General features: G+C 38.0%; 2 protein-coding genes across 3 annotated transcripts in view; both read right to left on the reverse strand.

Annotated features, from left to right (window-relative positions):
* LOC105003840 (ras-associated and pleckstrin homology domains-containing protein 1-like) overlaps nt 1-162 on the reverse strand; it is a 7,257-nt gene extending 7,095 nt beyond the window's left edge. Inside the window, exon 1 of the mRNA XM_010861276.1 lies at nt 34-162. Within this exon, the coding sequence (XP_010859578.1) occupies nt 34-162 (129 nt within the window). The remainder of the gene's footprint in view (nt 1-33) is intronic.
* Nucleotides 163-377: 215 nt separating this feature from the next.
* LOC105003676 (ras-associated and pleckstrin homology domains-containing protein 1-like) overlaps nt 378-25,424 on the reverse strand; it is a 53,784-nt gene continuing 28,737 nt past the window's right edge. Inside the window, exons 6-15 of one of the 2 annotated variants that reach the window (XM_010861012.1) lie at nt 23,114-23,191; nt 22,511-22,670; nt 18,687-18,808; nt 17,392-17,457; nt 15,724-15,867; nt 14,776-14,886; nt 7,594-7,692; nt 6,212-6,332; nt 2,960-3,102; nt 378-1,029 (exon numbers count right to left, since the gene is read on the reverse strand). In XM_010861012.1, coding sequence (XP_010859314.1) covers nt 1,027-1,029; nt 2,960-3,102; nt 6,212-6,332; nt 7,594-7,692; nt 14,776-14,886; nt 15,724-15,867; nt 17,392-17,457; nt 18,687-18,808; nt 22,511-22,670; nt 23,114-23,191 — 1,047 coding nt within the window. In that variant the 3' untranslated portion in view covers nt 378-1,026. The other variant, XM_010861011.1, reaches the window with a different exon arrangement.

Genomic DNA, 25,424 nt, shown 5'->3' on the forward strand with positions numbered 1-25,424 from the left:
GGGCGGGGGAGGCACCACTCCATTGGGGGGTACCAGGATCTGAGGCTTCACTGAGAGTGAGGTCGAGGGCTGCATCCCTGATGCGGGGGGAGGCTTAAACAGGGCTCCCGAATGCTGAGAGGCGTTCTGCAGCCTGGTTATTGTGCTGTACTTGACAAACATTGTGGCTGCGGAGCCCGCAGACGGGGCGGACTGGCTGGGGAGGGGAGGGGGAGGGGAGGCGGAGGAGGCGGGGGAGGAGGAGGGGAGGAGGTGGGGCGGGAGGGTGGTGAAGGCTGTGAGGCCGTGTAGGGGTGACTAGCTTGGGCTGTGGGATAAAGGGGATGAGTGAAGTGTAGGGTCGATTCACAGACTCCATTCTGGCCTAAAAGGAGTATAAAAGGGAGGTTGGGAGAGAGAAAACACAACAAACAAAACAGTTACAGAGGTTAAGATTTGACTGTTAAACTAAAAAGCAAGGAATCAGAGACATGCAGGAAAGGAAGCAGCAGCTGATGATGGTAAAGACGGACAACGGCAGGAAGGCTAAAGTCCAACTCCCAGGGGAACGGGCCTGGAGAAAATCTGTTTACCTACCAATCTTCTCAGACGCCTAGACTGCTTAACTGCCTGGGGATAATTTCCTGTGGCAAGTCTGTCTGGATGATGCCCTCTGCTTTCTGACCTCTGGTTTTCACACACCTTGCCCCGGGGCCAGCGCCAGGGCCTCGGAGCACAGACCGCCCCCTGGACTGTGGCAGAGGGAGATGAGATGACTGGAGTTCACCTTTCAGTCCAGGACTGCATCCACATCAAGCAGATGCCATAACTGGGTTTAGGAGAGCTGGTGGAGGGCCTCCGGAAGAATGAGGATGGCTTTTTGATGCTAGTGAGCGGTATGAGTATGAGAATGTTCAGCAGGCGTGCACAGTCACACAGCAATGAATGAGCTTGACACACACACTCGTGTTCGTGTGAGACACTTGCATCCAACATGCACAGAAGTCCAGCAATGCAGGTAAAGGGGGGGTATTCTTTACATTTGTTTTACTGGAAAATACATAAAGAAATGCTTCATAAACATTACAGCTAAAGATCATAAAAATACCATACAGAAAAAGCCAGAAGAAAATGAGAGGAAACTTTGGAAGGCTAAAGGAAATGTATCAAGACACAGGAGCTAGAGTTTGCCAACAACCTACTGACCAGCCCATCTGAGCACCTCTTGGCATGGCCCAAAGGGCCACACCCGGGCATTTATTTTCTAGAGCTGCTCATGCATGAATGTGGTTCAAGTGCTTCTGAGAGCAGAGGAAGGACTCTCGGCTTAGTAACTCTGGGTATATCTTTTGGGCTCTTTGAACAAACTGTGAGGATCCAAGATAAACCATCTGTTTCAATTCTGAATGACATCTAATTAGCACTGGGAATGCTTAGGTTAGTAGTCTAGAAGGCTCATGACAGTGCTAAGTTCTAGTGCCCATCAGGTCATTCCCATGTTCCTTTAATAACTGCACATCAACATAAAAGCATTAGTTTGCAAGATCTGGTTACAGGAGTCACCCAGGTTAATGTGCTTCCAAAGAACAGCCCCTGACCTTAACTTGACCCTGTCTTGGCTGCTGCAGGGGTGGAGAACTTAGCTGTGGTGGCCTTCTCATTTGGCACCTGAGACTGTGGTAACAAGGAGAAGAAACATACAGGGGGTCACGACTCAAGCACAGTGCCACTGCTGTGCGGCAGAGTTCATGGTCTTTCTGAAGCTATGTGCCATGAGGTACTCTGCTGCTTGATCACAGACCATTTGGACCCTTTGCTTCCCTGGGCCTTTCTCCTAACAGTTGGCTAGTTCCACCATTTAAAATGCATGTGGATGACACCATTAAGTTCGGTAAGGTAAAGGACTTTTCTTTAGGCACCTGAATTTTGTAAGCGCAGCTTCTCCACAATATATATGGAATATCAGCACCAGATAGTGCTGTTCCATTCAAATTGATTAAATATGGGAAGGAAAAAAATTCCTTAAAAGTCTGAGCCTCTGGTAAGGGGGTTAAACTTCACTGTCTTGAGAATTTAGGTTATTGGCCCCAATTCTCAAATATTTATTCCTAAGAGAAGGTGTTCCACCCCCACACTGGGCTACCTATGCCTCTTCCACCCTCCCCAAATCCAGTTAATCAACCATATATGGAAATAAAGGAATAAATTGAGGGGAAATATCCATTTAACTCTTACTGAATGTACTTGTGTAAGTGATTCAGAGAAGAAAAACAAAAACAAAAATGATTTTTGGATGAAAACAGAATGGCCAGACCAGGCAAGCTTCTGGCTCCTCGCCTCAGCGTGCGCCTGTGCCGCTGAGAGTGGCAGAGCTGGGCCACCACGGCCCACAGGACATCAGAGACAGCATCATATGGTGAGCCAGAGAACCTCTCTGTTTCTAAGCAGCCTTGCACTAATTACACTTGTCCTTCAGCGTCAATGAACAACCTTCTACGCAAGGCTTGGAGGTCCAGTATTTTAAGGGGATTAATGGGAATTTTGTCTTCCACATAAACTGTAAATTGAGAAAAATTCACCAATGTGCAAAGAAATGCCAAAAAGCATAAAAGAAAAGGAGTCTGAATAAGTTAATAGCCAATAAAGTAACAAGCAACTCTTAGCAGTTTCTCTGGAACAACAGCAAGGTATCGCCACTAGAGGGTGTTGTTGCTCCATCCAAATTAAGAGAGGAAAGGGGGAGATTGTCATTTCTTAAAATTCTGAGCCACTGATAAAACTGCTAGGTGGTGGTGGTTTTTTTTTTGAGATCTTAGATCATCAGAGCCAATTCATAAATATCCATTTCTGAGAAGCAAAGAAAGAATACTGAGATAAGGCCAAGAAAGATTCCTAATGAAGGAATAAAAGAGCACTACGCTCCCCCTCCTCCCCTCAGAACACTAGAGAGACGTCCCCTCTGCCCTGACCCGAACATTACCTTGCTGGACTCTTCCAGCTGCGTGCCTCGCTTCCAGGCCTCGGAGAAGATGGAGCTCACCATGCTCTGGGAACGGACGTGTCCTGCCGGCTGGGTGTCAGACACTCCACTGTCAGACTGATTGGAGTGATTGGACTGAGATTCTGTTTGAAACATTTTCAAAAGTCAGATTAAATAAGTATTGGGACAGTATAAATATGTACGTTTGTATAAAGCTTTCACTCTAGATTAGACAGGATGCAGAACGGCAAGTTACTTTTACCTGACCCATTTCACACAGACACAGCCCTTGTTTTCCACTAGAAAACCTCTCACATCCTAGGGCAAATAGGAGATCTCGATTCTTTTTAAACTGCTCATCAGGAGAAACTGATAATTACAACAAAAGGTTCATGTAACATTATTGGTATCCTGACAACCTATCTTGTAAGAACTCCTAGCAAGTAAGAAAATTAATGAACCATGAATAGAAGAGTGGTTTTTTTAAAACATATCTTCATTACATTTGAGAACAGATCTTTTTACATTGAAAATTGATCTTTTTACGTAACCCGGGCTCCAGGCCATCTCAGAGACTTCTCACTTATGAATTCAGATCTATACATGATGATTACTGCTTTTATCCCAGCAATGAACAATACTGAGAATTTGACCGCCAAGTGAGAAGTGTGTTTCCTAGGGTTTCGGGTGTTGGCACCACAATGAAGCAGTTGTGCCACAGGCTGGCTTCCTCAAGGGCATGGAGACATCTTCAAGGGCCCTGGGAATGGCTGAGGATACAGTGGAATCTGACTGACATCTACAGTGAAGGAACTAAAAAGATAATTTCGCTGGACACCAAGTCAGGTGAGATAACCTTATGGGAGCACCTAGTCCAATGTCTGGTATCTGGTCAGAGAATCAAATGTGAAAGCTAGTCCTGCTTCTCTGTGAGAAGAGGATATGATTAGACTGCAGTATTAAATAAGTCCAGCCAAATTAATCAAAATACTGCAAAGATAATAGCCACAAACTCCTTTAGATAAATTTAAGACAGTATCTTCAGGGTAAAAAATATAAGCAATAGAGGATAAAACCAACTATTTTCTTAACAGTTTAATTTAGTATCTGAGTAGAGTAATCTAGAGTAGATTAAAGGACAGCAATCTTTAAGACAAGAGGCTGGAACATGTAGCTTCTTGAGCTCTTTTCACATCAATGTATATGATTTTACAATTTACATTTAAAAGTCTTCCTAATACTTAATTATACAGACAGATGACTCTGGAGTGGGAAAAGGCACTGTATCACTTCATAAAATACCTTTGGAAGCACCCAAATTAAGTGCTGCATAAATTTTTAAAATATGCATCTTTTTTCTCAATCTTCCTCTTATTCCATTTTCTATAACCCTGCTTTGACACAGTCTTCTGACTTTGCCTTTCCTAATCCACTGCCACAAAGGTTTCTTCCTCCCAATTCAAGAAGCATTTTATTTTAGAACAGTTATAGATTTACAGAAAAGTTGGAAAGCTAGCACAGAGTTCCTACATACCTAGCACCCAGTTTACCTCATTAACATGTTATAATATTCTAGTCCACGTGTCATGACTAAGAAACCAATACTCGATATTAGCTAAACTCCAAACTTTATTTGGATTTCACTAGTTTTTCCACAATTTCCATTTTCTGATCAAGGATCTCATCCAGGTTACCATATTACAGATAGCTGTCATGTCATGTCTATGACAGTTTCTCAGACTTTCCTTGTTTTTGATGACCGTGAGAGTTTTGAGAAATACTGGTCAGGGTTTCTGCAGCATGCCTCTCAATTTTGATTTGTTTGATGTTTTTTCTTTGAAGTTATGGGATTTAGGGAGGAAGACCAAGAGAGGGAAAATGCCAGTCTCATCACACTGCACCAAAGGTACAAGCTATCAATATGACTGATTACCCTGATCAGCCGGCCGAGGTGCTGGCCGGTTCCTTCACTGTGAGGTTATGTGTCCCCACTCTGTGCTCTTGGGGAGCAAGTCACTTTGCACAGCCCACAATTAACGAGGGGGGAGTTAAGCTCTACCTCCTTGAGGGCAGAATATCTGCATAAATCACTTAGAAATCTGTACAGGATATTGGTCTCCTCTTCTCCATTTATTTAATTCAATTATTTATTTATATCCCCATGGACAGCTGGCTATTTATTTTATAACTTGGAGTACAGCCCTATGTTATCTCATTGCTTGAATTTTTCCAGCTTTGGCTACTGAGAGCTCTCGTAGGTTGAGTCCTGTGTCCCTTTTATAGACTCCCATCCCTGTGTTCTTTTGAGCATTTCAACACACGATGCTCCAGGCTCATCTTATATATTCTCTGCCACAGCCCTAGAACCAGCCACTCACCAGAGCCCTGGCTCCTTTGTTTTGGAAAATGGCATCGAGAAACCAAGGTCGAGGCTTTTGGTATTCTCACTGCTACTGGGCTGTCACTGCTTCTAGCCCTCCAGGTGGACAGACCAAAGAGTGTATGTGTGGACACTAGCCCATGTGTGCACACATTCACAATGCGCTTCTGTTTACTTATTTAGGGATGAGATCTAGTCATATAGTTTCTAAATCAAATAAATATTTCTTAATTATTTCATAAAGTAGGCCATTAGAACAAAAAAGTATGCTTTTAGATGATACAGATATCATTTATGGAACTAAATTTTAAAGGGAAAGAAGCCTTTATTTTAAGATGTGATCATAGCATCCTTGTTTAAAGGATGTGGGAATCTGAAAATAAGCACCTTTTTAGTATCACTGATTGCCTCTGAAAACTTTAGAAAGTTTGACTTAAACAGCTTCCTTAACTGTTGATACTGAACAAATTCTAGTTGTTTCCACTCCACTGAAATGTCAGGAAACCTGTGGGGATTGGAGGGCAGTTTCATGATGATTCTGAGTACTCTTCTCCAAGCAACTTTCTACCCTAGCTGTGCATCAACACTTGCTTTCAGCAATATGATTTTTAAATAAACTTCGTAACAAAACTCTTGGCTTTACCACTTCATATACTGGTTTTCCATTTCAAAACATTATGGGAACTAGGCCATGATCTTATCTGCTCTAAAAATTAAAAAAATAATAATAGCACATGTGCCTACTGATTAAAATTTAGAAATTATGCATAGCCCTAGTTTTAAAAAAATCACTCTGAGATAACCGGGTCTCTATCAGTCACTATACAGACACCTTCCTGTTGGTAGTAGAGTTCCTGGGCATTTCATCCTACCTGGGATGCTGGAAGAACTAGATCCTGATTTAATGCTGGAGCTGGATAAGGAAGTCCAATCATAAGCCGATTCTGTCCTCTTCAGAGCTTCCTGATAGTTCATGTAGAGCTGCTTCCCATACTAAACAGAAAGCACTAAATGAGGAATCTGAACTTTACTGGGTATGATATGGGTGTACAGGGTAGGAAAAGGGGACACATTTCTGTTTACTGACTCACAGTTTGTATTAAAATTAATACCCTATAATACTTCAAAAATTCTTTGAATAGCAGTAAATTGGAATCTACTCTTATCTGTCCTCATTTTTAGAAAGGCAGCAAGAAGTTAATACTTGATGCTGTTTAGGTTCATTATCAACATAAATATTTTTTCAGTTATTTTTAAAGCAACTTTGATTTTATGTCTATAATAAATTTTCAGTTACTTAAAAGTGAATAAATATCCTTTCAAGGACTACATATCATCTTTAAGGTGTCCTTAAAAATTTTTTTTAAGACTTTCTTTTTTTTAGAGCACTTTTAGGTTCACAGCAAAATTGAGAGGAGGGTAGATTTCCCATGTACATTCACAGCGTCTCCCATTATTAACATTACCTACTGCTGCTGCTGCTGCTAAGTTGCTTCAGTCGTGTCCGACTCTGTGCGACCCCAGAGACGGCAGCCTACCAGGCTCCCCCGTCCCTGGGATTCTCCAGGCAAGAACACTGGAGTGGGTTGCCAGTTCCTTCTCCAATGCATGAAAGTGAAAAGTGAAAGTGAAGTCGCTCAGTCGTGTCCGACTCTTAGCGACCCCATGGACTGCAGCGCACCAGGCTCCTCCATCCATGGGACTTTCCAGGCAAGAGTACTGGAGTGGGGTACCATTGCCTTCTCTGAACATTACCTACTAGAGTAGTACATTTGTTATAATCATTTAGCCCACATGGACACCTGGGGCTTCCTTAGGTTCATTCTTGGGTCTGGACAAGTATATAAAGACATGTATCTACCACTGTAGTATCGTACAGAGCATAAATATTTTCATTGCCTGAAAAGTGTTCCACAATCCACCTATATTCATTTCCCCCCCAACCCCAAGGCAGTTGAATTAAAAAAAAAATTCTTTTGTTCAGGCTAAACTCTGCTATATAACAACCATATAGTGCATTCTCCAAAGCCAAAATAAATCACTTTGGTGCTACATAAGCTTTTACCATGGATGCCAGCTGGTAAAATTTTATCCCCATCACCGAGAAAAAACACACTTAAAACATGAAACTTAGGCCTGAGAGACTGAGACACTGGCAAAATTATGAATATGAAACAAACAATAATTGTCATGACAACCAAAACCATATCATTAAATACCCATCATTCCATTATCAAACCAAAAGAAAACCTACTTTTGCGATGCGGATACCATTGACCCACTGGTGCAGGGTCCTCATGTCATCACAGCAAAGGTATTTGATGTACTGAGATTTCTTCTGGATCTGCGGATGCTGCAAGATTAAAGGCAAAACCCAACTAAGTCCCCTGGAGAAACAAGAGATAAATTCTATCAAAGCTTAAACATATCCTGACAAATTACAGGTCACTGGAATAATGGCCAAATCATTTATACCTCTTAAATATCCATACGGTTGAATAAAATGGTCCTAAGTAAATGGTCCTAAGAAACAAGGAGGCAACTTGTGTTAAATTTTAGGCCAAGATGTTGAAAGTCAAAAAAAAAATCCTTCCCATCATGGAAAACTCCAAAATACCCCTTTCTACCTTTCAAAGGAACAAAGTCTACCAAGGTTAATGAAGTCAGTGAAATTTTTAATCTATAATGGAAGTAAATGAATGAATGAACTGAAATCATGGAATCAGAAAACTCCAGATGAGAGTCTTTGGTAAAGCCTCCTGTGCGTCTCTGGAGGGGAGCACCTGCGCTGAAGCACAGGACACAGCACCTGAGCGGCAGTGAGCGCACACCTGTGGCCGTGGTGCTCCCTGCTGTGGACTGAGCATCGCTCTGTGGCCGCTCTGCGGCCCCTCTACCGCAGCATGCACTTTTTGGTTGAGGCTTGGATGGGAGGTGACTGACTTGACCTTGGCTACAAAATGCAAGTGCAAGAATAGACTCAAAGTATTTTAACTCCACTAAGCCACAACCTCTAGTTCCCTGGGAAGAAAAACCCTAAATCACACTTGGTTCTGGATTTAATGACTGTTAATTACTACCTCTCTTTTCAGTGGAAAAATTTTATTTTACCTGGAGAAATATTGAAATTTATGTTCAATTACAAGAGGTTGTATAAATTCTCTAACCAAATGTTTGTTGTGAAAACCCATGAGAGCAATAAAATAAGCAATTTTATAAGTTTTTGATGCAGCAGGAAAATTTGGCCACAAATATAAGTTATGTATATCTGCAGTGTTAAAAATCAATCCCTCTGGTTGATGAGAGAACTGTAAATCCATTTATTCCATTCTATTCATTGCTTTATAGAGCTCATCCCCAATGAGAAAACATTTAATATCAAAGCCAATTCAGTTATTGAAGGCTGCAGTCGGAATTTTAAACAATTAAGCCGTCAACAGTAACAGGTTAGCAAAACAATACTTAACAGTTTTCCCCCTGATAGTACAGGCTCCACAGCCTTCTCTTGGAATCTAGTCCCTTGCCCTTATTGTATGCTCAGTCGCTCAGTTGTGTCTCTTTGCGGTCCCATGCACTGTAGCCCTGCCAGGCTCCTGTGCCCATGGAAAATACTGTGCCCTAGTATTTTCAAGAATACTAGAGTGGGTTGCCATCTCCTATTCCAGGAAATCGAACTTGAGTCATTTGCATCTCCTGCACTGGCAGGTGGATTCTTTACCACTAGTGCTACCTGGGAAGACAAGATCCGTATAAGTCATAATAAACCAACATAGGAATCTTGCAAGAGCAAAGGACAGGTAGAGGTGTATGTATTTTTCTGTAAAAGAAGGATGGGGAATTTTATTTCATTCACTCATTCAAGCAAGATTTAACGGGCAAGAACTACCTGCCAGCTGCTTGAAGTAGGTGTTGGGCTACAGCGTGCATAACATAGAAAGGTCCACAGTTCATGAAGAAGATAAAATGAGCTGACTGAAAGTGTTTTCTTTAGTGTTGCCAACTAGGGCTTAAAGAGCTGTTCTTCATCTCCTGCTTCCCCGAGGCCTCGCCTACAGGGCCAGGTTCAGATATCTGAACCCAGGGCTGCAGGATGGCTGAGCCTTTATCGCCACGCCCTCTCTTTACGGTGATTTACAAACCATCCTCCCCTGATTCCTTCTATTTCCCAGAAGGCAGTTAACACTCGAGGGTGCTCAACTGTAGCAGCGGCTTGCCTGAGTGTATGTTTGTGTTCTCATCATTCTGTACAAGGGAGTGCTTTTTATTAATACAATACAGAAAACCAGAGAGGTGATCCTCTATTCTATTCTCTAACCTGAGAATCCAAATACTGCCCTGAAGAGAACTATGATATGACTGAGTATCTGCAGATAACTTCATTTTAGGGCCTCAAGAATTCTTTTTCAACTGCCCACGAAATAAAGACATTCCTTCTACAGCCTTCATTTTGGTCATCCAGGCTCTGCACCCGTGCCTTAGGAGGTAACCTGTTCCTCTAGGATGTTGTTACTGTATTTAAAGTGCCATTTATCGAGCACTTAGTATATACCAGGCATTAGGCTGAGTAGTTCACATATATTAGCTCATCCCACCCTCATGAACACCCCAAGAGTTACATATTATTATTTCCACTATATGAGAAGAAACTGAGGGACAAAAGGGATAAGACAGCATTCAAAGCTGCTCACAAGCGAAGGAATCAGTTGTTGAAACCATGCCATCTCATGCCAGGGCCTAGACTATTAATGTCACACTACTGCTTTATTATGCTTTATTTATGATAGCTTCCCTGGTAGCTCAGACAGTAAAGTGTCTGCCTGCAATGAGGGAGACCCAGGTTCAATCCCTAGGTTGGGAAGATCCCCCAGAGAAGGAAATGGCAATCCACTTGCCTGGGAAATCCCATGGATCAAGGAACCTGATGGGCTACAGTCCATGGGGTCGCAAAAGAGTCGGACACGACTGAGCGACTTCACTTATTAGGGGTGAAATTGTCTAAATTTGCTGCCTTACTCCTTTTTACCCTACACTATTATTCCACCACTTTAAAAATTACACAAGAGCTAAGAGTGAGTATGGAGGAGACATTCTTTGCTAAAAACTGGAAGCTCGACATTTAGATTTCTTAAAGACTCCAAACAGAATACAGGCATACCTCGTTTTACTGTACTTTCCCTTGGTACACTTTGTAGTTACTGTTTTTTTAAGAAACAAATTGAAAGTCTGTGACAACCCTGCCTGGAGCAGGTCTACTGGTGTCATTTTTCCAACAGCATTTCCTCACTTCATGCCTTGGTGTCACATTTGGGTAATTCTTGCAAAATTCCAAACTTCTACATTATTACTATATTTGTTATTGTGATCTGCAATCAGTGATCTTTGCTGTTACTATGACAACGGGCTGAAGGCTCAGATGATGGTTAGCATTTTTAGCAATAAAGTATTTTAAAATTAAGGTACGTACATTGTTTTTCTTTTTTTACAGACATAATGCTATTGCACACTTTAAATATATTCACTGGGAAACCACAAAATTCATATAATTTGCTTTATTGCAATATTCACTTTATTACAGTGGTCTGGAACTGAACTCACAGCAACTCTGAGTTAAGACTGTATATAATGAAATTGCTCCACCCCCCACCCCCCCCCACCAAAATGAACAGCTATTAGAAAAGAAAGGTTATCATTTGATTTTTTAAATGATGTTGATTTGGAAAGTTTGCATTCTCTGACAAAAGGCAAAAAAATTGATAAGTAAATAAAAACATTTAAGAATAGAATTAAGAAATATTGGATTACTATCATGCTACCAGATTATTTTTCTCTATGTATGCCAGATATTAGAATGAGACAGACAATTCCTAAAATTCTGTAACTAAAAAGCGATGCTCTAAAATCTTGGTCCAAGTGCCAAAAGAAAATATTGACTATACACAATCCATTTATTACTCTGGAAATACACATAGACCTGAAAATCAATTCTCTCAACTAACATGCTAGAAACTAAAAAATAAGACTATAAACTCCACCTTATTACTTCCAGGATTATCATTATAACATCTTTTTATTAATAATAATGTTTGAGAAGTTCATCCTCATATTCTGTCCCTAAATTCTGACCATTTTTTTCCTTCCCACCTAACATATTAAATTACTTGGTCTCACTTCTCAGGGGATGAAAATTTAGTCCTAGCTAAGATGACTCTATTCCAACAATTATTGTGGTATATGTATTTTTATAACTCGGGTTTCCTTTAAGAACTTAAATATACATGCATATACATGTCTCCCAAGTGTGTACGTCTTTCAGATAATATATCAACATATATCCTGTTTATTTCTATACTGTCAAATTTCATGAGTCATCTCTTCCCATCATTATTATTTTCATTATTATCTGTAAAAAACTACCAAATACTGTGTTTTATGACTTCCTACAAGTGTGTACCTACTTCCTATCTCCTGCACTTCACTGGAAGGATTCAGACTCAGTCATTATAGCCCAGAGCCAATGAAGGGGATCAGGCACTTATAAATATTTACATTTGCATTTGTATCGACCCTGTGTGGCAGTGTTTTTTGGTTTTCAGAACTCATATGTTCAAGAATAAAAATACTTACATAGGCAAAAGCTAGTGCAAGTTTATAAGGAAAAAAGACATGTCTTAAATACTAATAGTCGAGTGAAAGTTGCTCAGTCATGTCTGACTCTTTGCGACCCTATGGACTACACAGTCCCTGGAATTCTCCAGGCCAGAATACTTGGAGTGGGTAGCCTTTCCCTTCTCCAGGGGATCTTCCCAATCCAGAGATCGAACCCAGATCTCCCTGCACTGCAGGCAGATTCTTTACCAGCTGAGCCACAAGAGAAGCCCGATAGTTGAGTGGTCTCAGGCAAACTGATCCCTTAAAGTGGTTTCCATATGTGGAAAATGGGTACTCTAGATCAGACTTGTGAGATGGATGCATACAGTGTTCCAGGGCAGTACCTTCCACCCTGGTTCTTTAGAAAATGGTGGTCATTATCTTTACTATTATCTATATCCAGTGGTATGTTGTTTTTTTAGTTCAATACATTAAATATTCCTAGACAGAGAGATAATATAAGTATGGAGACTAGTTTAACCTATTTTTCTAGAGGAGTTTCCCTGGTGGCTCAGATGGTAAAGAATCTGTCTGCAATGCAGGAGACCTGGTTTCGATCCCTGGGTTGGGAAGAGCCGCTAAAGAAGGGAAAGGCTACCCACTCCAAGTACTCTGGCCTGGAGAATTCCATGAACTGTGTAGTCCATGGGGTCGCAAACAGTCGGACATGTCTGAGCAACCTTCAGTCAACTAGTGAAAATGGGATTGGTTACCCACTCCAGTATTCTTGCCTGGAGAATCCCATGGGCAGAGGGGCCTGGTGGGCTACAGGCCACGGGGGCTGCAAAGAGTCAGACATGACTGAGCGACACACACACACACATTCTTTACTAGAAGCAAATATGAAGCATACAAATCATTATTATAAAAACAAACCAATAAACCCTTGGAACAAAAATATTCTTAACCTAAGAATTCTGTGAGCTGCAAAAAGGCTTAAAATACTAGTCAATGGTCCTGCTTACTACTAGTGCCCTAACAGACACAGCTGGCTGCCTTCCCCAAGGCTTTCTTCTCCTCCCTACCTCTTTTCTGACTGAGCCCCAATGTGCCTGGATTCATCTCAGAGAGTGAATTCTGACTAATGTAAACCAAAAATGGTGGCTTTGTTCCTTGCCAGTGATTAATGTAGGAGGGCATGTTTCTCCAGGAGAGGGCTGTTGGAGGAGATCCTGGGAAATACTTCTTTCCTCTTAAAAAAAAAAAAAAAGACAAATGGAGGGAAAAATAGTCCCTCTTCCTCTGCTGGATTTTGCTGGGTCTATATATGAGGCAGTGGCCATTTGTGACTGAGGTGAGTTGGTCTGAGAATAAGCCGATATGCAGAAGATGGAACAGGGAAAGATGGAAAGAACTTGGGTTCTCACTGACAACTCTGAGCCACTTACTGCCTCCGTGTTATGAGACCCCCAAGTAACTTTTATTTATATTTACCTTGTAAGAAATTAAAGTTGAGAAAAAGTCAAATGTAAGAATATGTAACAAATATACATTCCACTACCCAGAGCAGCAAAGATATCATCACATGTCATGTAACCTCTTAGAAAACTCCATTATACACCTGTGTGAGAATGAGAGTATAAAAGGCAAGTAACATCTTAGCATTATTAGAAGAATAACTTTGATATCATGGGTCCCTTGACAAAGTTCTCAGGGACTCCAGGTGACCCTGAACCTCATTTTGAAAACTGCTGGATTAAGCTACTTTATATTAACTTAAAAAAAATTATTTGCTACTGTAACTAAATGAAATAGTTTTCTCCAAAAATGATCACTTAATAAAGGGTTACCATTATAATACACCTAATTTTATCAAAGCAATCAAAACTCTACCCCCAAACGCCAAACAACCACCTTCTCAAACCCAAGTGACAATTCTTAGACAAAAGCAAAGATGATATAAACAAGTAGACCTAAGTAGTTACCAAGGGGATCTCTGATGGAGCCAATGAGAAAAAACTTAATCATCCCCATAACTCTATTGAACTTTTTAATGCTACCTTTTCCTAATGTTGCAACTTATCAATAAAATTCAGTAAAAATGTAAGCTCTCAAAAGTTCAGATATGGTAAGTGTGAGAAACTCAAAAGTTTGGATAAAGGGGGAAAAAATCACTAAAAACAGGTCACAATACACGCATGGGCTACCAGGGCCACAGTTCAGGAGAAAAGGGAGACAAGAATTATTTCTGGACTGGATGAGAGGCAGTCTACTTTGAACTCTCAGGCACAGTGTCCTCTGATGGTTTCTCTGAGTTAGTATAGGAGAAGAACTAAAAAGCACAAATATCTATGTTCCTTCCTCACTTCACCCCATATGTGGCTCTGATCTAAGTTTTCCTAAAATAAGGCTGCTATTAAATGAAAGTCTCAAATTTATCATCTAATCCATTTTATATGTTATGACTCACAGTTTATAATTCAGTACCCATTTCCCAGTATCATCGCTCTAACCAGGGTCAGCTACGGAACAGCACAGCTTCCTTCCTTCCTCCCCATCTCCCTCCCTTCCTTCCTCTCTCTCTTCATTTACTTTATTGGCTTTGCCTCCTGGCTCGTGGGATCTTAATCCCGATTAGGGACTGAACCCGGGCCCAGCAATGAAAGTGCCAAGTCCTAACCACTGGACTGCTAAGGAAGTCCCTTAACCATTCCTTTAAAAAACCTACACACCATAGAATAAAGCAAAAATAGTATACTCAATGGAGACCCAAACTATTCTAAGATGTCCAATAACCTTCTCTACGTCTAATATCAATTAAAATTCCTAAAAAGAGATACATGTTTACCTTGAGCACCAGACAATAGTCTGTAGGAGCTTTGTACTTGTTCCGATAGTCCTGTCCATAGTAGACGTTTACATGATCCAGCTGAAGAAAGCAGACCAGGTCCCGAGAGACCTGAGAAGAAAACCCCCAAAAGACTGAATTAACAATAACACGTAAACAAGCAAATATCACTGGTAACAGCTTTTACCTGAGAATCAAGCTTTACCAAGTAGAAATTATTGCTATTCTGTAGAAGACAAAACAGTGAGATTCTCTATAGAAGTTTCTTCCTTAAAACTACCACACAACAAGAAAGGCAGTCCATTTCACTTACCATCTTGTCCTTACTTGGAAAGGGTGGTATTTCAAAGAGACTTTAAATACAGTATAGTATATTAAATACAATATAGTATTATAATAGAGCTCTCTGGAAAGAACAAGAGATACCAGGCAGTTCAGTGCCTGCCGTGCATGTCTCAAGCACAAGTCTCAAGTCAGTGTTTCCTCGCCAGTTAAAAAGGGGAGACAACAGTTACCTCTCGAGATGGTGGTAAAGACCTGATGAGATGATCCTGTAGAGAGCTTCAACAGAGCTGGCCCCGTAAGCACAGAAATGACAGCTACCACCAGGGCCCGCAGCAGAAGTACATTACCTAAGCAAAGCTGAAATGCCTACAAGCCCGGAAAGCTATTTTCCCCCAAACAATAAAAAACAAAAACGACTCTGGCAGAAGGTTTAAAAATAATAAAAGCATGGTTTCAAATTCACCAGGAGAATCGAGATGGGCCCAATGAATGAGCAGAAAGTGAACATTTTCAGATTTCCTCTTCCTTATAATAGATCAATAAACAAAGCAATGCTCACGAGTGGAAACAAATCACAGCCTGGATCACCGTGTCAGTCTGCTCACTACAGATTAAAATCAATCAGCATAATGAGGAAGCTTAAAGTCAGCAGAAGGGACGCACCTTTGCTTTTCCTTTAGGGACATAGTAGATACCAGATGCTCGCAAGAGGAAATAACGTTTTTTCCAGGACTTCTTGCCATCATCTTTCAACCAAAGGACTCCCTCAATTTCTGGTACAGTTACAGAACTTCCACAAAAACACTCCTAAAATAAGAAGATGATTGGGAAAGACATAATCCTTGGATTCTCAAACCAAAGTTGTGTCTACCCCTGTGAAATGCATGACACTGTGATTAAACTAAAATACCTTTGTATAAAAACCACACTGCTAATTTTACCTCAATTAGAACTTTCCAAACATTACATGGCTTTACTTTGGAACAACTATGGCAATCCCTGTGAACTTTTCCCTAAAACTGTTTTGACGAAACTAAGTTGAAATGTCAGCTGAGCTGCACATAACAGCATTTAAATGCATTTGTAAAAACATAGTTACAGTAAATGTAATGAAAGCATCAGAGCTAACATGAGCATTAGACTTTATTTGTCTCCAAATTAACATTTAGATTAGCCACTAACTGTGTTAGTGCCTCAGTTGTATATGACTCTGGGACCCCCATGGACTGTAGTCTACCAGGCTTCTCTGTCCATGGGATTCTCCAGATAAGAATACTGGAGTGGCTAGCCATTTCCTTCCCCAGGGGATCTTTCCAACCCAGGGATCAAACTCAGGTCTCCTACATTTCAAGCAGATTCTTTACTGTCTGAGCTACAAGAGAAGCCCAAATTTATATTAGCTGCATGCTAAAAAGGAATATATTTTAAAAGAAGGCAACATGCTAAACAAATGATTGCACTTTCACAATTTAAAAACAATCAGTGCATATGATCTAAAACAAGGCAAGCATTTATTGTTTATTTAATACTAAATTGAAAGGAATGTAAACAAACTAAAAATTTTGTATTCTAATGTCTGTATTTAGATAAGAATTTAAAAAATCAATCATGTATTTAGTAAAGGGAAAGTAGAAATCCTCACTAAATTTGAACACATGAACATGAATTAATTTCTTCCCCCAAAACACAGAAAAATTAGGAATTATGAAGAGAATTTTTCTTAATTATAACTAGCCTCCCTATGAAAAGCTGAGTGCTGATCTTCATCCCCCTAATAGTCTTGTTGCTAAATATGAATTTTTTCAGATTTTCAAACACGCTAACATCTTTGACCTTAGTTCTCTAAAATCAGCAAAGGGCAAAAATTCAATTATATTTGAATTTGTTTCATTAATCTTCAAAATAAGGAATGTATATTTTTAAAAAATCATCATTATGATTTTTAAAATTAGTTATTTCAGACTAAGGTTTGAATTATTTGGTAAATAACTAACTATATACAAATTCCTCTCTGGGTAAGCAGATAAAAAAGCACAATCACACCCTTCACTGACCCAGCCTTTTCTCTCACTTGTTACCTTCTAAAAGCTCCTAAGTCCTTTCAACCCACTAGTATACTGCTTGGCAAAATAATAGCTTTTATAAGGTTCTTCAGTGTTCTAACATTCACAAAGCTGAACTCTCCCCATCAGGCTATGGAAGAAAATAGGCTTCTCCAGTTACAACTGTAATTATCAATACAGAGCACTGACATTCTGGGCTTCAAAAAAGGTGCTTAATATTTTAATATTATAATGTACAAGGAAAGGGGTTGGGGAGGAAGACTCATACCTCCAACAGCACTTCTTTGTTTCTATCTGCCATCTCAGCTGTTTCCTTTTTCCCCAGAAGGTAATTCTAGAAAAACGAGTAGATGAATGTTAAAGGACACTCTACTATTCTCCTGGCACAGGTACACAGATGATTTCTTCTAGAGACACAGCAACTCTGAGTCTATTTCTGCCTATGCAGAGTGAGGGGGAACATTCCTTTGAAACCTGTTCCTGGCATCTTCACAGAAATGCTTAATACTAGCCTCCTCCTTACTTTATCCATTTATTTTGAATTATTCCATAAACCACCCTCCCCCAAATCCTGCGGAGGTATTCCATGCCACAGCTAGCAATGTGTTTTCGTATATTTAATGAAAGCTACACTGACAGGACCTTAAAGGTTTATGAATTAGTAAGTACAACAAGTGGGGCAAATTTGCTTAAAATATGCTGAGCTTAACTGATTCAGATGTAGTAAATTTAATCTATGTTCTGGCTTTTAAAGAAGAAATCCCAAATTCCCTGAGGCTACCATGATCTCATTTACTCAACTATAATCTGAATTCTAATTATTATCCTTAAGAAACTTTCATTCACAATCATCCATAAAAAATTGTTGGTATTCCTAAATGTGTATTCTTCACTAAAAATATCCAGTAAAGATGTGTCATGATCACGTAGTCTGAAGGAAACTATTCAATAACTTTAAAGCAGCCACTGTTTTTCCTCACAACTATTTTTTATAGTGGTATTGTTTTCTTTCACTTATTGATATTTATAAAATATTTGGGTATTAGGAAGAATTAACATAAACATTTTGGGACAAGCAAAGATACCAAACAGATCAAGGTAACATATAATAGAACGTGGGACTGTTTATAATCAAGGTTACTGGGATTTTCAAAAAAATAATTCAGAAAACAAATCAAAGTGTTAAATGAATAAATGATGAAAGTAGGGAAACTTAAATATATAAGTACTTTTCTTTGATGGATGAGGAACTCACTGAATAAAGAGCAGGGTCCAAAACGGCTCTGAATTAGAACAGAAATCTGCTAACCCCCTGGAGGTAATCCTGCTTTTCCTAGGGCTCACCCCATCTGGCTCTGTGGAACTGGTAGCTTATTCGAAGCCCAACACCTGGGGCCCAGCAGATTTGCCACCTTGGCACTAGTGAATGCTCCCATGGGGTTTTGCAGCCACAAAGCTCCAACTGGGTGGCTGTCAAGTCTTTTAACTCTATTAACTTAGCACTCAGAAAATTATATAATATGAACATTTAAGAATCCTGACCTCTGCAAGCCATAGCCTCACCTGTGGATTTTTGAAAAGTGCATATTTTTCTATACGCTCCATAAATATAAGCTTGTTTTGGCTATCTCTTGTCCAATTAAGAAGATTTTCAACCAAGTTTTCATGATCTTCAAAGATTCTCTCTGTCCCAAAATAAAACACCAGTATTTTGTTAGTATTTGTCAGAATTGCATAAAAGACAAGAAACCTTGCGAAGTATTTGACAGCAAAATCATAGAATCTAAACTGACACCCTTATAGACTATCTGGTATTTCCTGTATTTTCAAATAAGGAAATGTGCCCTCATGGTGTAAAGTGACTTTAGCAAGGTCACACAGCTGCTACAAGGAAGGATCAGGACTAGAATCTAGACTGTCTGACTTCAAGCTCTTCTTCAGCCTTCAGCCTTTTACCATCCCACCCTTAAACATAATCTGTTAGTCGCATTTCATAAATTCTAGTATTAAGTGCTTCCAACACTATTTGTTCCTTGTCATTCAAAAAATTTCCAAGATGATTTCTCCTTTGATCTATAAATTGTTTAATTTTAAACATGGATATATTTTCTAATTTCCAAATTAGGAATCAAAGAACATGCCCTATATCCTGAACATATGTTCAAAGAACATATTCTAGAGATACTGATTTTTGTTTTGAAATTTCTAGAGAGCTGCTTATGACCTCATACTGGAATCAATTTTCGGAAACATTATACTTCTGCCTGTATAGAATGTGTATTTTCCTGTTATTAGTGCTCTAAATATATCTATATTCATTTTTGTCTGCTTGATTATGTTGATTATTGCAAAGATTCTTAGGTGAAACTTTCTACTATGAAGGCAGACTTGTGCATTTCTCCTGGTAGTTCCACCAACTTCTTTTGCTTTATGTAATTTAATGCCATTATTAGATAAAATTTAGAATGATTTTATCTTCCTGATGAAGACGTATGGTTCTCCTTATCTCTAGTAATGTATTTTGCTTAAAGTCTATTTTGTCTGATATTAACATAGTTAACATTATCTTTCTTTTGGTTAGTGTCTTTCCACATTCCTTTTACTTTCAAGCTTTCTGTGTCTTTAGGAAAAAGGTCTTTTGTAGATAGTGAACAACTGCATTTTGTTTATTCATCCTTTCTAATAATCTCTTGTTTAAATGAATGATTTACATTTGTCATAGCTTATTTTACCATCTTATTTTGGGCTCTTAGTTTTCTTTTATTCATTCAACAAGTACTAAAAAACTACATATTCTATTTGTATCACTGTGCCACATATGATTAAGTCATGGTTATGAACCTTAAACCTACAGTCATGGAAATATTTTAAAAACTAGCAGCCAAAAACTTTCTGGGTATGGTGATGCCACATCTGTGAACTTGAACCTTTTTAATTCTTCAAGAATAGTTATAATAAGTATTATTAGAATATCTGCCTATACCTGTTAATAAACTTCTAACTGATGGTTTGGTTTTGGGGTTTGTGTTTGTGCATTCTAACAGAAAAAGGTTAATTATTAAATTTTTATTGCTCTGGAAACTGCTATAAAATATTTAAAGATATAACAGACAGTAAAAGCAATGCAAATATATTTTATAAACAAAATGGCAAGTTGAAATTGACTATTGATTGAATATAGCCTAATAAAATAATTATTGTGAGGTTTCTATAATCACATAATATTACAAAAAGAAACCTTTAAAAGGTTTTTAAGAGTCAAAGATGGATTTGTATGGAAATACAAGAAACCTCGAATAGCCAAAGCAATCTTGAGAAAAAAGAATGGAACTGGAGGAATCAACCTGCCTGACTTCAGACTATACTACAAAGCTACAGTCATCAAGACAGTATGATACTGGCACAAAGACAGAAATATAGATCAATGGAACAAAATAGAAAGCCCAGAGATAAATCTACACACCTATGGACACCTTATCTTTGACAAAGGAGGCAAGAATATAAATGGAGAAAAGACAATCTCTTTAACAAGAAGTGCTGGGAAAACTGGTCAACCACATGTAAAAGAATGAAACTAGAACACTTTCTAACACCATACACAAAAATAAACTCAAAATGGATTAAAGATCTAAATGTAAGACCAGAAACTATAAAACTGCTAGAGGAGAACATAGGCAAAACACTCTCCGACATAAATCACAGCAGGATCCTCTATGACCCACCTCTCAGAATACTGGAAATAAAAGCAAAAATAAACAAATGGGACCTAATTAAACTTAAAAGCTTTTGCACAACGAAGGAAACTATAAGCAAAGTGAAAAGACAGCCTTCAGAATGGGAGAAAATAATAGCAAATGAAACAACTGACAAATAATTAATCTCAAAAATATACAAGCAGCACCCGTAACTCAATTTCAGAAAAATAAACGACCCAATTAAAAAATGGGCCAAAGAACTAAATAGACATTTCTCCAAAGAAGACATACAGATGGCTAACAAACACATGAAAAGATGCTCAACATCACCCATTATCAGAGAAATGCAAATCAAAACCACAGTGAGGTACCATCTCACACCAGTCAGAAAGGCTGCTATAAAAAAGTCTATAAACAATAAATGCTGGAGAGGGTGTGGAGAAAAGGGAACCCTCTTACACTGTTGGTGGGAATGCAAACTAGTACAGCCACTATGGAGAACAGTGAGCAGATTCCTTAAAAAACTGGAAATAGAACTGCCATACGACCCAGCAATCCAACTGCTGGGCAAACACACTGAGGAAACCCGAGCTGAAAGAGATACATGTACCCCACTGTTCATCACAACACTGTTTACAATAGCCAGGACATGGAAGCAACCTAGATGTCCATCAGCAGACGAATGGATAAGAAAGCTGTGGTACACTGACCCAATGGAATATTACTCAGCTATTAAAAAGAACGCATCTGAATCAGTTCTAATGAGGTGGATGAAACTGGAGCCTATTATACAGAGTAAAGTAAGTCAGAAAGAAAAATACCAATACAGTATATTAACACATATATATGGAATTTAGAAAGATGATAAAGATGACCCTATATGCAAGACAGCAAAAGAGACACAGATGTAAAGAACAGACTTTCGGACTCTGTGGGAGAAGGTGAGGGTGGGATGATTGGAAAGAATAGCATTGAAACATGTATATTATCATAAGTGAAATAGATCACCAGTCCAAGTTTGATGCGTGAGACAGGGTGCTCAGGGCTGGTGCATTGGGATGACGCTGAGGGATGGGATGGGGAGTGAGGTGGAAGGGGGGGTTCATGATGGGGAACACATGTACATCCATGGCTGATTCATGGCAACAGCAAAAACCACTATAATATTGTAATTAGCCTCTAATTAAAATAAATTAATTTTTTTTAAGTCAAAGATGGTATTAAAAAAATTAGGAATTTTCAAAGTTAGAAAACACCGTAAGAAACTACAAAACATAGGAAATTAAGACTTAGTACATCTAGCTAAAAATAAGATGTGCTTTATGTTTCCCCTGAAAGTCAAATGTTGTTATCAAGGCTTCAGTACAAATGTGAATAAATGTAATGGGTTTTAGTAATGTGTCTAATATATGCAGTTCTTAATAATATCTGAAGGGAAAAAATATTTTGTTACCTTAAAAAAAGAACAACTTTGTTTTGGCCATAAGAAAACCTAAAATGAACTGGACATGATACTGTACTCAAAGAAATCTCAAAATATATGGGGGAAGAATGAGGGAAAGACAATGTAAAAAAGCCAGGGTTATACTATAGGAAAAAATATTAAAATGTCTCTAGCTGCTTTTATCAACATGAAAACAGTTGAAATTACACAGAAATTTAAAAAATAATTATAGCAATGATATTACTAACCCATCTGTAACTCAGAAATGGTTTCCACCAGAGACCAGTCTAAACTATAACCGCAGTGGGATTTGTCCATCAGGTTATCCAGCACTTGTCTCACTGTCTGCCTCTCATCCACCATCATTGTTTTAGAACTATCGTCAGACATGTGGACTCTAATCACCAGCTGTTAAGAGGAAAAAGGAAAATTAAATACAAACTGAAAAACAGGCATTCTAAAAACTTCTTCCAATATTGAATAATATTCTGAACAATGTCCTTAGCTAAATATAAGTTAAAACACAAATAATGACTCTATTATGTAAGAAGAAGATTCTAAAATTAAGTATTCAATAACTAAACAAATTTAATGCTTTTTTAAAAATTAAAGTAACATATAAGATTATAATAAAGCTATTTTATTTTCCTCTTTTAGAATTTAGAACCAGAAAAGTTATTTCTTTTATAATGTATTTTATTCACCAAAAAATACATGTGGAAATGTATTTAGAAAGAAATGCCCTGCTATAGCTTGCTGCATCTTACAGTTACATTATATAAACAAGGCAATTCTTTATAAACCCATAAGATGGACAAAAATCCCAAACCAAGAAAAAGCCCAAATATCACCTTTTTCACTTGTGCCTCTTTAATTTTCTCTAGGGCAACTCTGATCTTCTCAGCTTTCAATTTTGCTGCCTGTTCTTCCTGTGGACACAAAGCACTTCAGATAAACTAATGTTAAAATAATGAGAATTTTTTGAGAAGTCTTTTTATCCTTAAGAACGCTGTTAACACTGAATTTCCGTAAGAATATAACTTCACACACTTAATATGGAGCACATTTTAGAAATAACCAGGTTCACAAAGTGAGAGCAGACATATTATTAAAAAAAATTTTTAAGATGCACACTTGAAGATTTCTTATATTAAGACTACATTTTCATATTCTAGGGCTGTGGTAAATTAGTTTAATTTAATCCAACAATTTTATTCTTGACTGTCATTCTGAAACAGACAAATTTCAGGTTTTAAGATAGGGAAAACGAGGCTATCTATGGGCTTGCCAGTGCCTCTGAATTTATACTCCCCTAGAAAGTATGGGCAATCTTTTGCATATCAACATTTTGTCCTGTTGCAATGAAAACATATCATCATCATAAAAACAAAAAAAAAAAAAAAAACAACCCAGCATCAATTCATCTCTCTGCAACCATATAAACAATCATAATAAAAATATAGGTATGTTCTCATTAATACATAAATATGAACAGAGGAGGCTGCATTTAATTCTAAGTTTTACTCTGCTTTGGAACAATCACACAATATAATCAATGTCTCATGTCACTAAATTCAATTTTGTTTTTAATTCACACTAAAATATGTAATTTTCCAAATATTTAACTTATAGTAATTTCTGCTTCATAAATTTAAATGAATAGCAATAAAATAAAACTATACTTAAATAAAATAAAACATTTCCTATTCTCTCCTAGAACAACATATAGTACTGTAACACCTTGTACTTACTTGTACTTTCCAGCAAGAGGCCATAGTACATTGCAGCATTAATCTCCAGTTGAAAGAAACTCATGAAAGTAAACCTTTGCTTATAATAAAGAATTACTTTTTAATTCTATGCTCTTGGTTGCTCTAGAAAATATCTAAAATATCTAAGAAAATATAAAATACCATATTATATATTCCTTTACTTAACATGACTTTAAAAAAGAAGAGAGAAACCTATTTACATCAACTAGACTTTATCTGCTCTAGATTGTGATTAATAATCACAACCCATGTGTTATTTCATTAAAAAACTGAAGTTTCCAGGGCAAAAAAAACAAGTTAAACTCAATTCATTTAATAGATTATTCCCTGTTCTCTTAAATTCTGTTAGCTTTCTTATTTTTTGATCTGCTTCTCTTCTCATTTCATACTCTAGGCTGTCTCCCTCATTTCAAGCTTAGTATTTACTACTCTGCAGAACAGAGAAAACAGGGAAAACAGTGGGCTTGTTTGCCAGAAATCTGATCCATTTCAATGAAAGCAGTCAGTGAATTAACATAATAACCAAGGTCAGGAAATACTATCTGCAAACCCAATTAGACAGAGAACAAAGAAGTGCATTTTAACGACAGAGAGGAGTAAGACTGGATTCTTAGATTCTTAGGTATATATACTCCTTTGATTAAAGATTAAATCATCCTATCTCCCCCTTTATGCAAATAAACTACAGAATTATAAAACATGTTGACTGTATATTTTAAGATATATATTTCTTCTTTTTAAAGAAGGTTATAAAATGAGAAAACTAGACTATTGTCTTTAAAATTCTCAGCGTCTAGAATTCTGTGTCTTGGAGAAACAAAATCATTATTAAATTACCAAATTTTGTGTGTGTTTCTGATGAGTAGAGCACTACTCTTATAAAGGAATTTTAAGTACGAGTATTTCCCAGTGGTTTTTATGAAATCAGTTATTTGACCATATATATTTTGGAAAAGAGTACAGCAGAAGTTTTATGAGTGTTTTCTCAAGGGTATAATGATTGTATGTTTCTTCATGGTTCATTTGCCACATCCTTATATTGGTATGAATAGCTGCTACAAAGAAATTTTCCAAGGCATAATTTCAACTTTCACTTCATTTTTCTGAAAAGCAAATTTAAATCTCAAAGTCTGATGAAGAAGAACTGATAGAATCAATGCTTTGTGTACCTGGAATATAAACATGAACTTCTACAAGGCCAAATTCTTTCATAACTAGCCTGCAAAATTAAAAAAAAAAAAAAAAGATGTCTTCAAAGTCAAAAAATATTTTTAAGAAAAAGAATATCAAGAGAATGACAAGCCACAGACTAGGAGAAAATATTAGTAAAATATTTATCAGACATATCTGATAATAGGACTATCATCCAAAACATAAAAGAACTCTTAAA

This window comes from Bison bison, unplaced genomic scaffold (assembly GCF_000754665.1).
Source record: "Bison bison bison isolate TAMUID 2011002044 unplaced genomic scaffold, Bison_UMD1.0 scf7180017864471, whole genome shotgun sequence".
In the NCBI taxonomy this organism is placed as follows: Eukaryota; Metazoa; Chordata; class Mammalia; order Artiodactyla; family Bovidae; genus Bison; species Bison bison.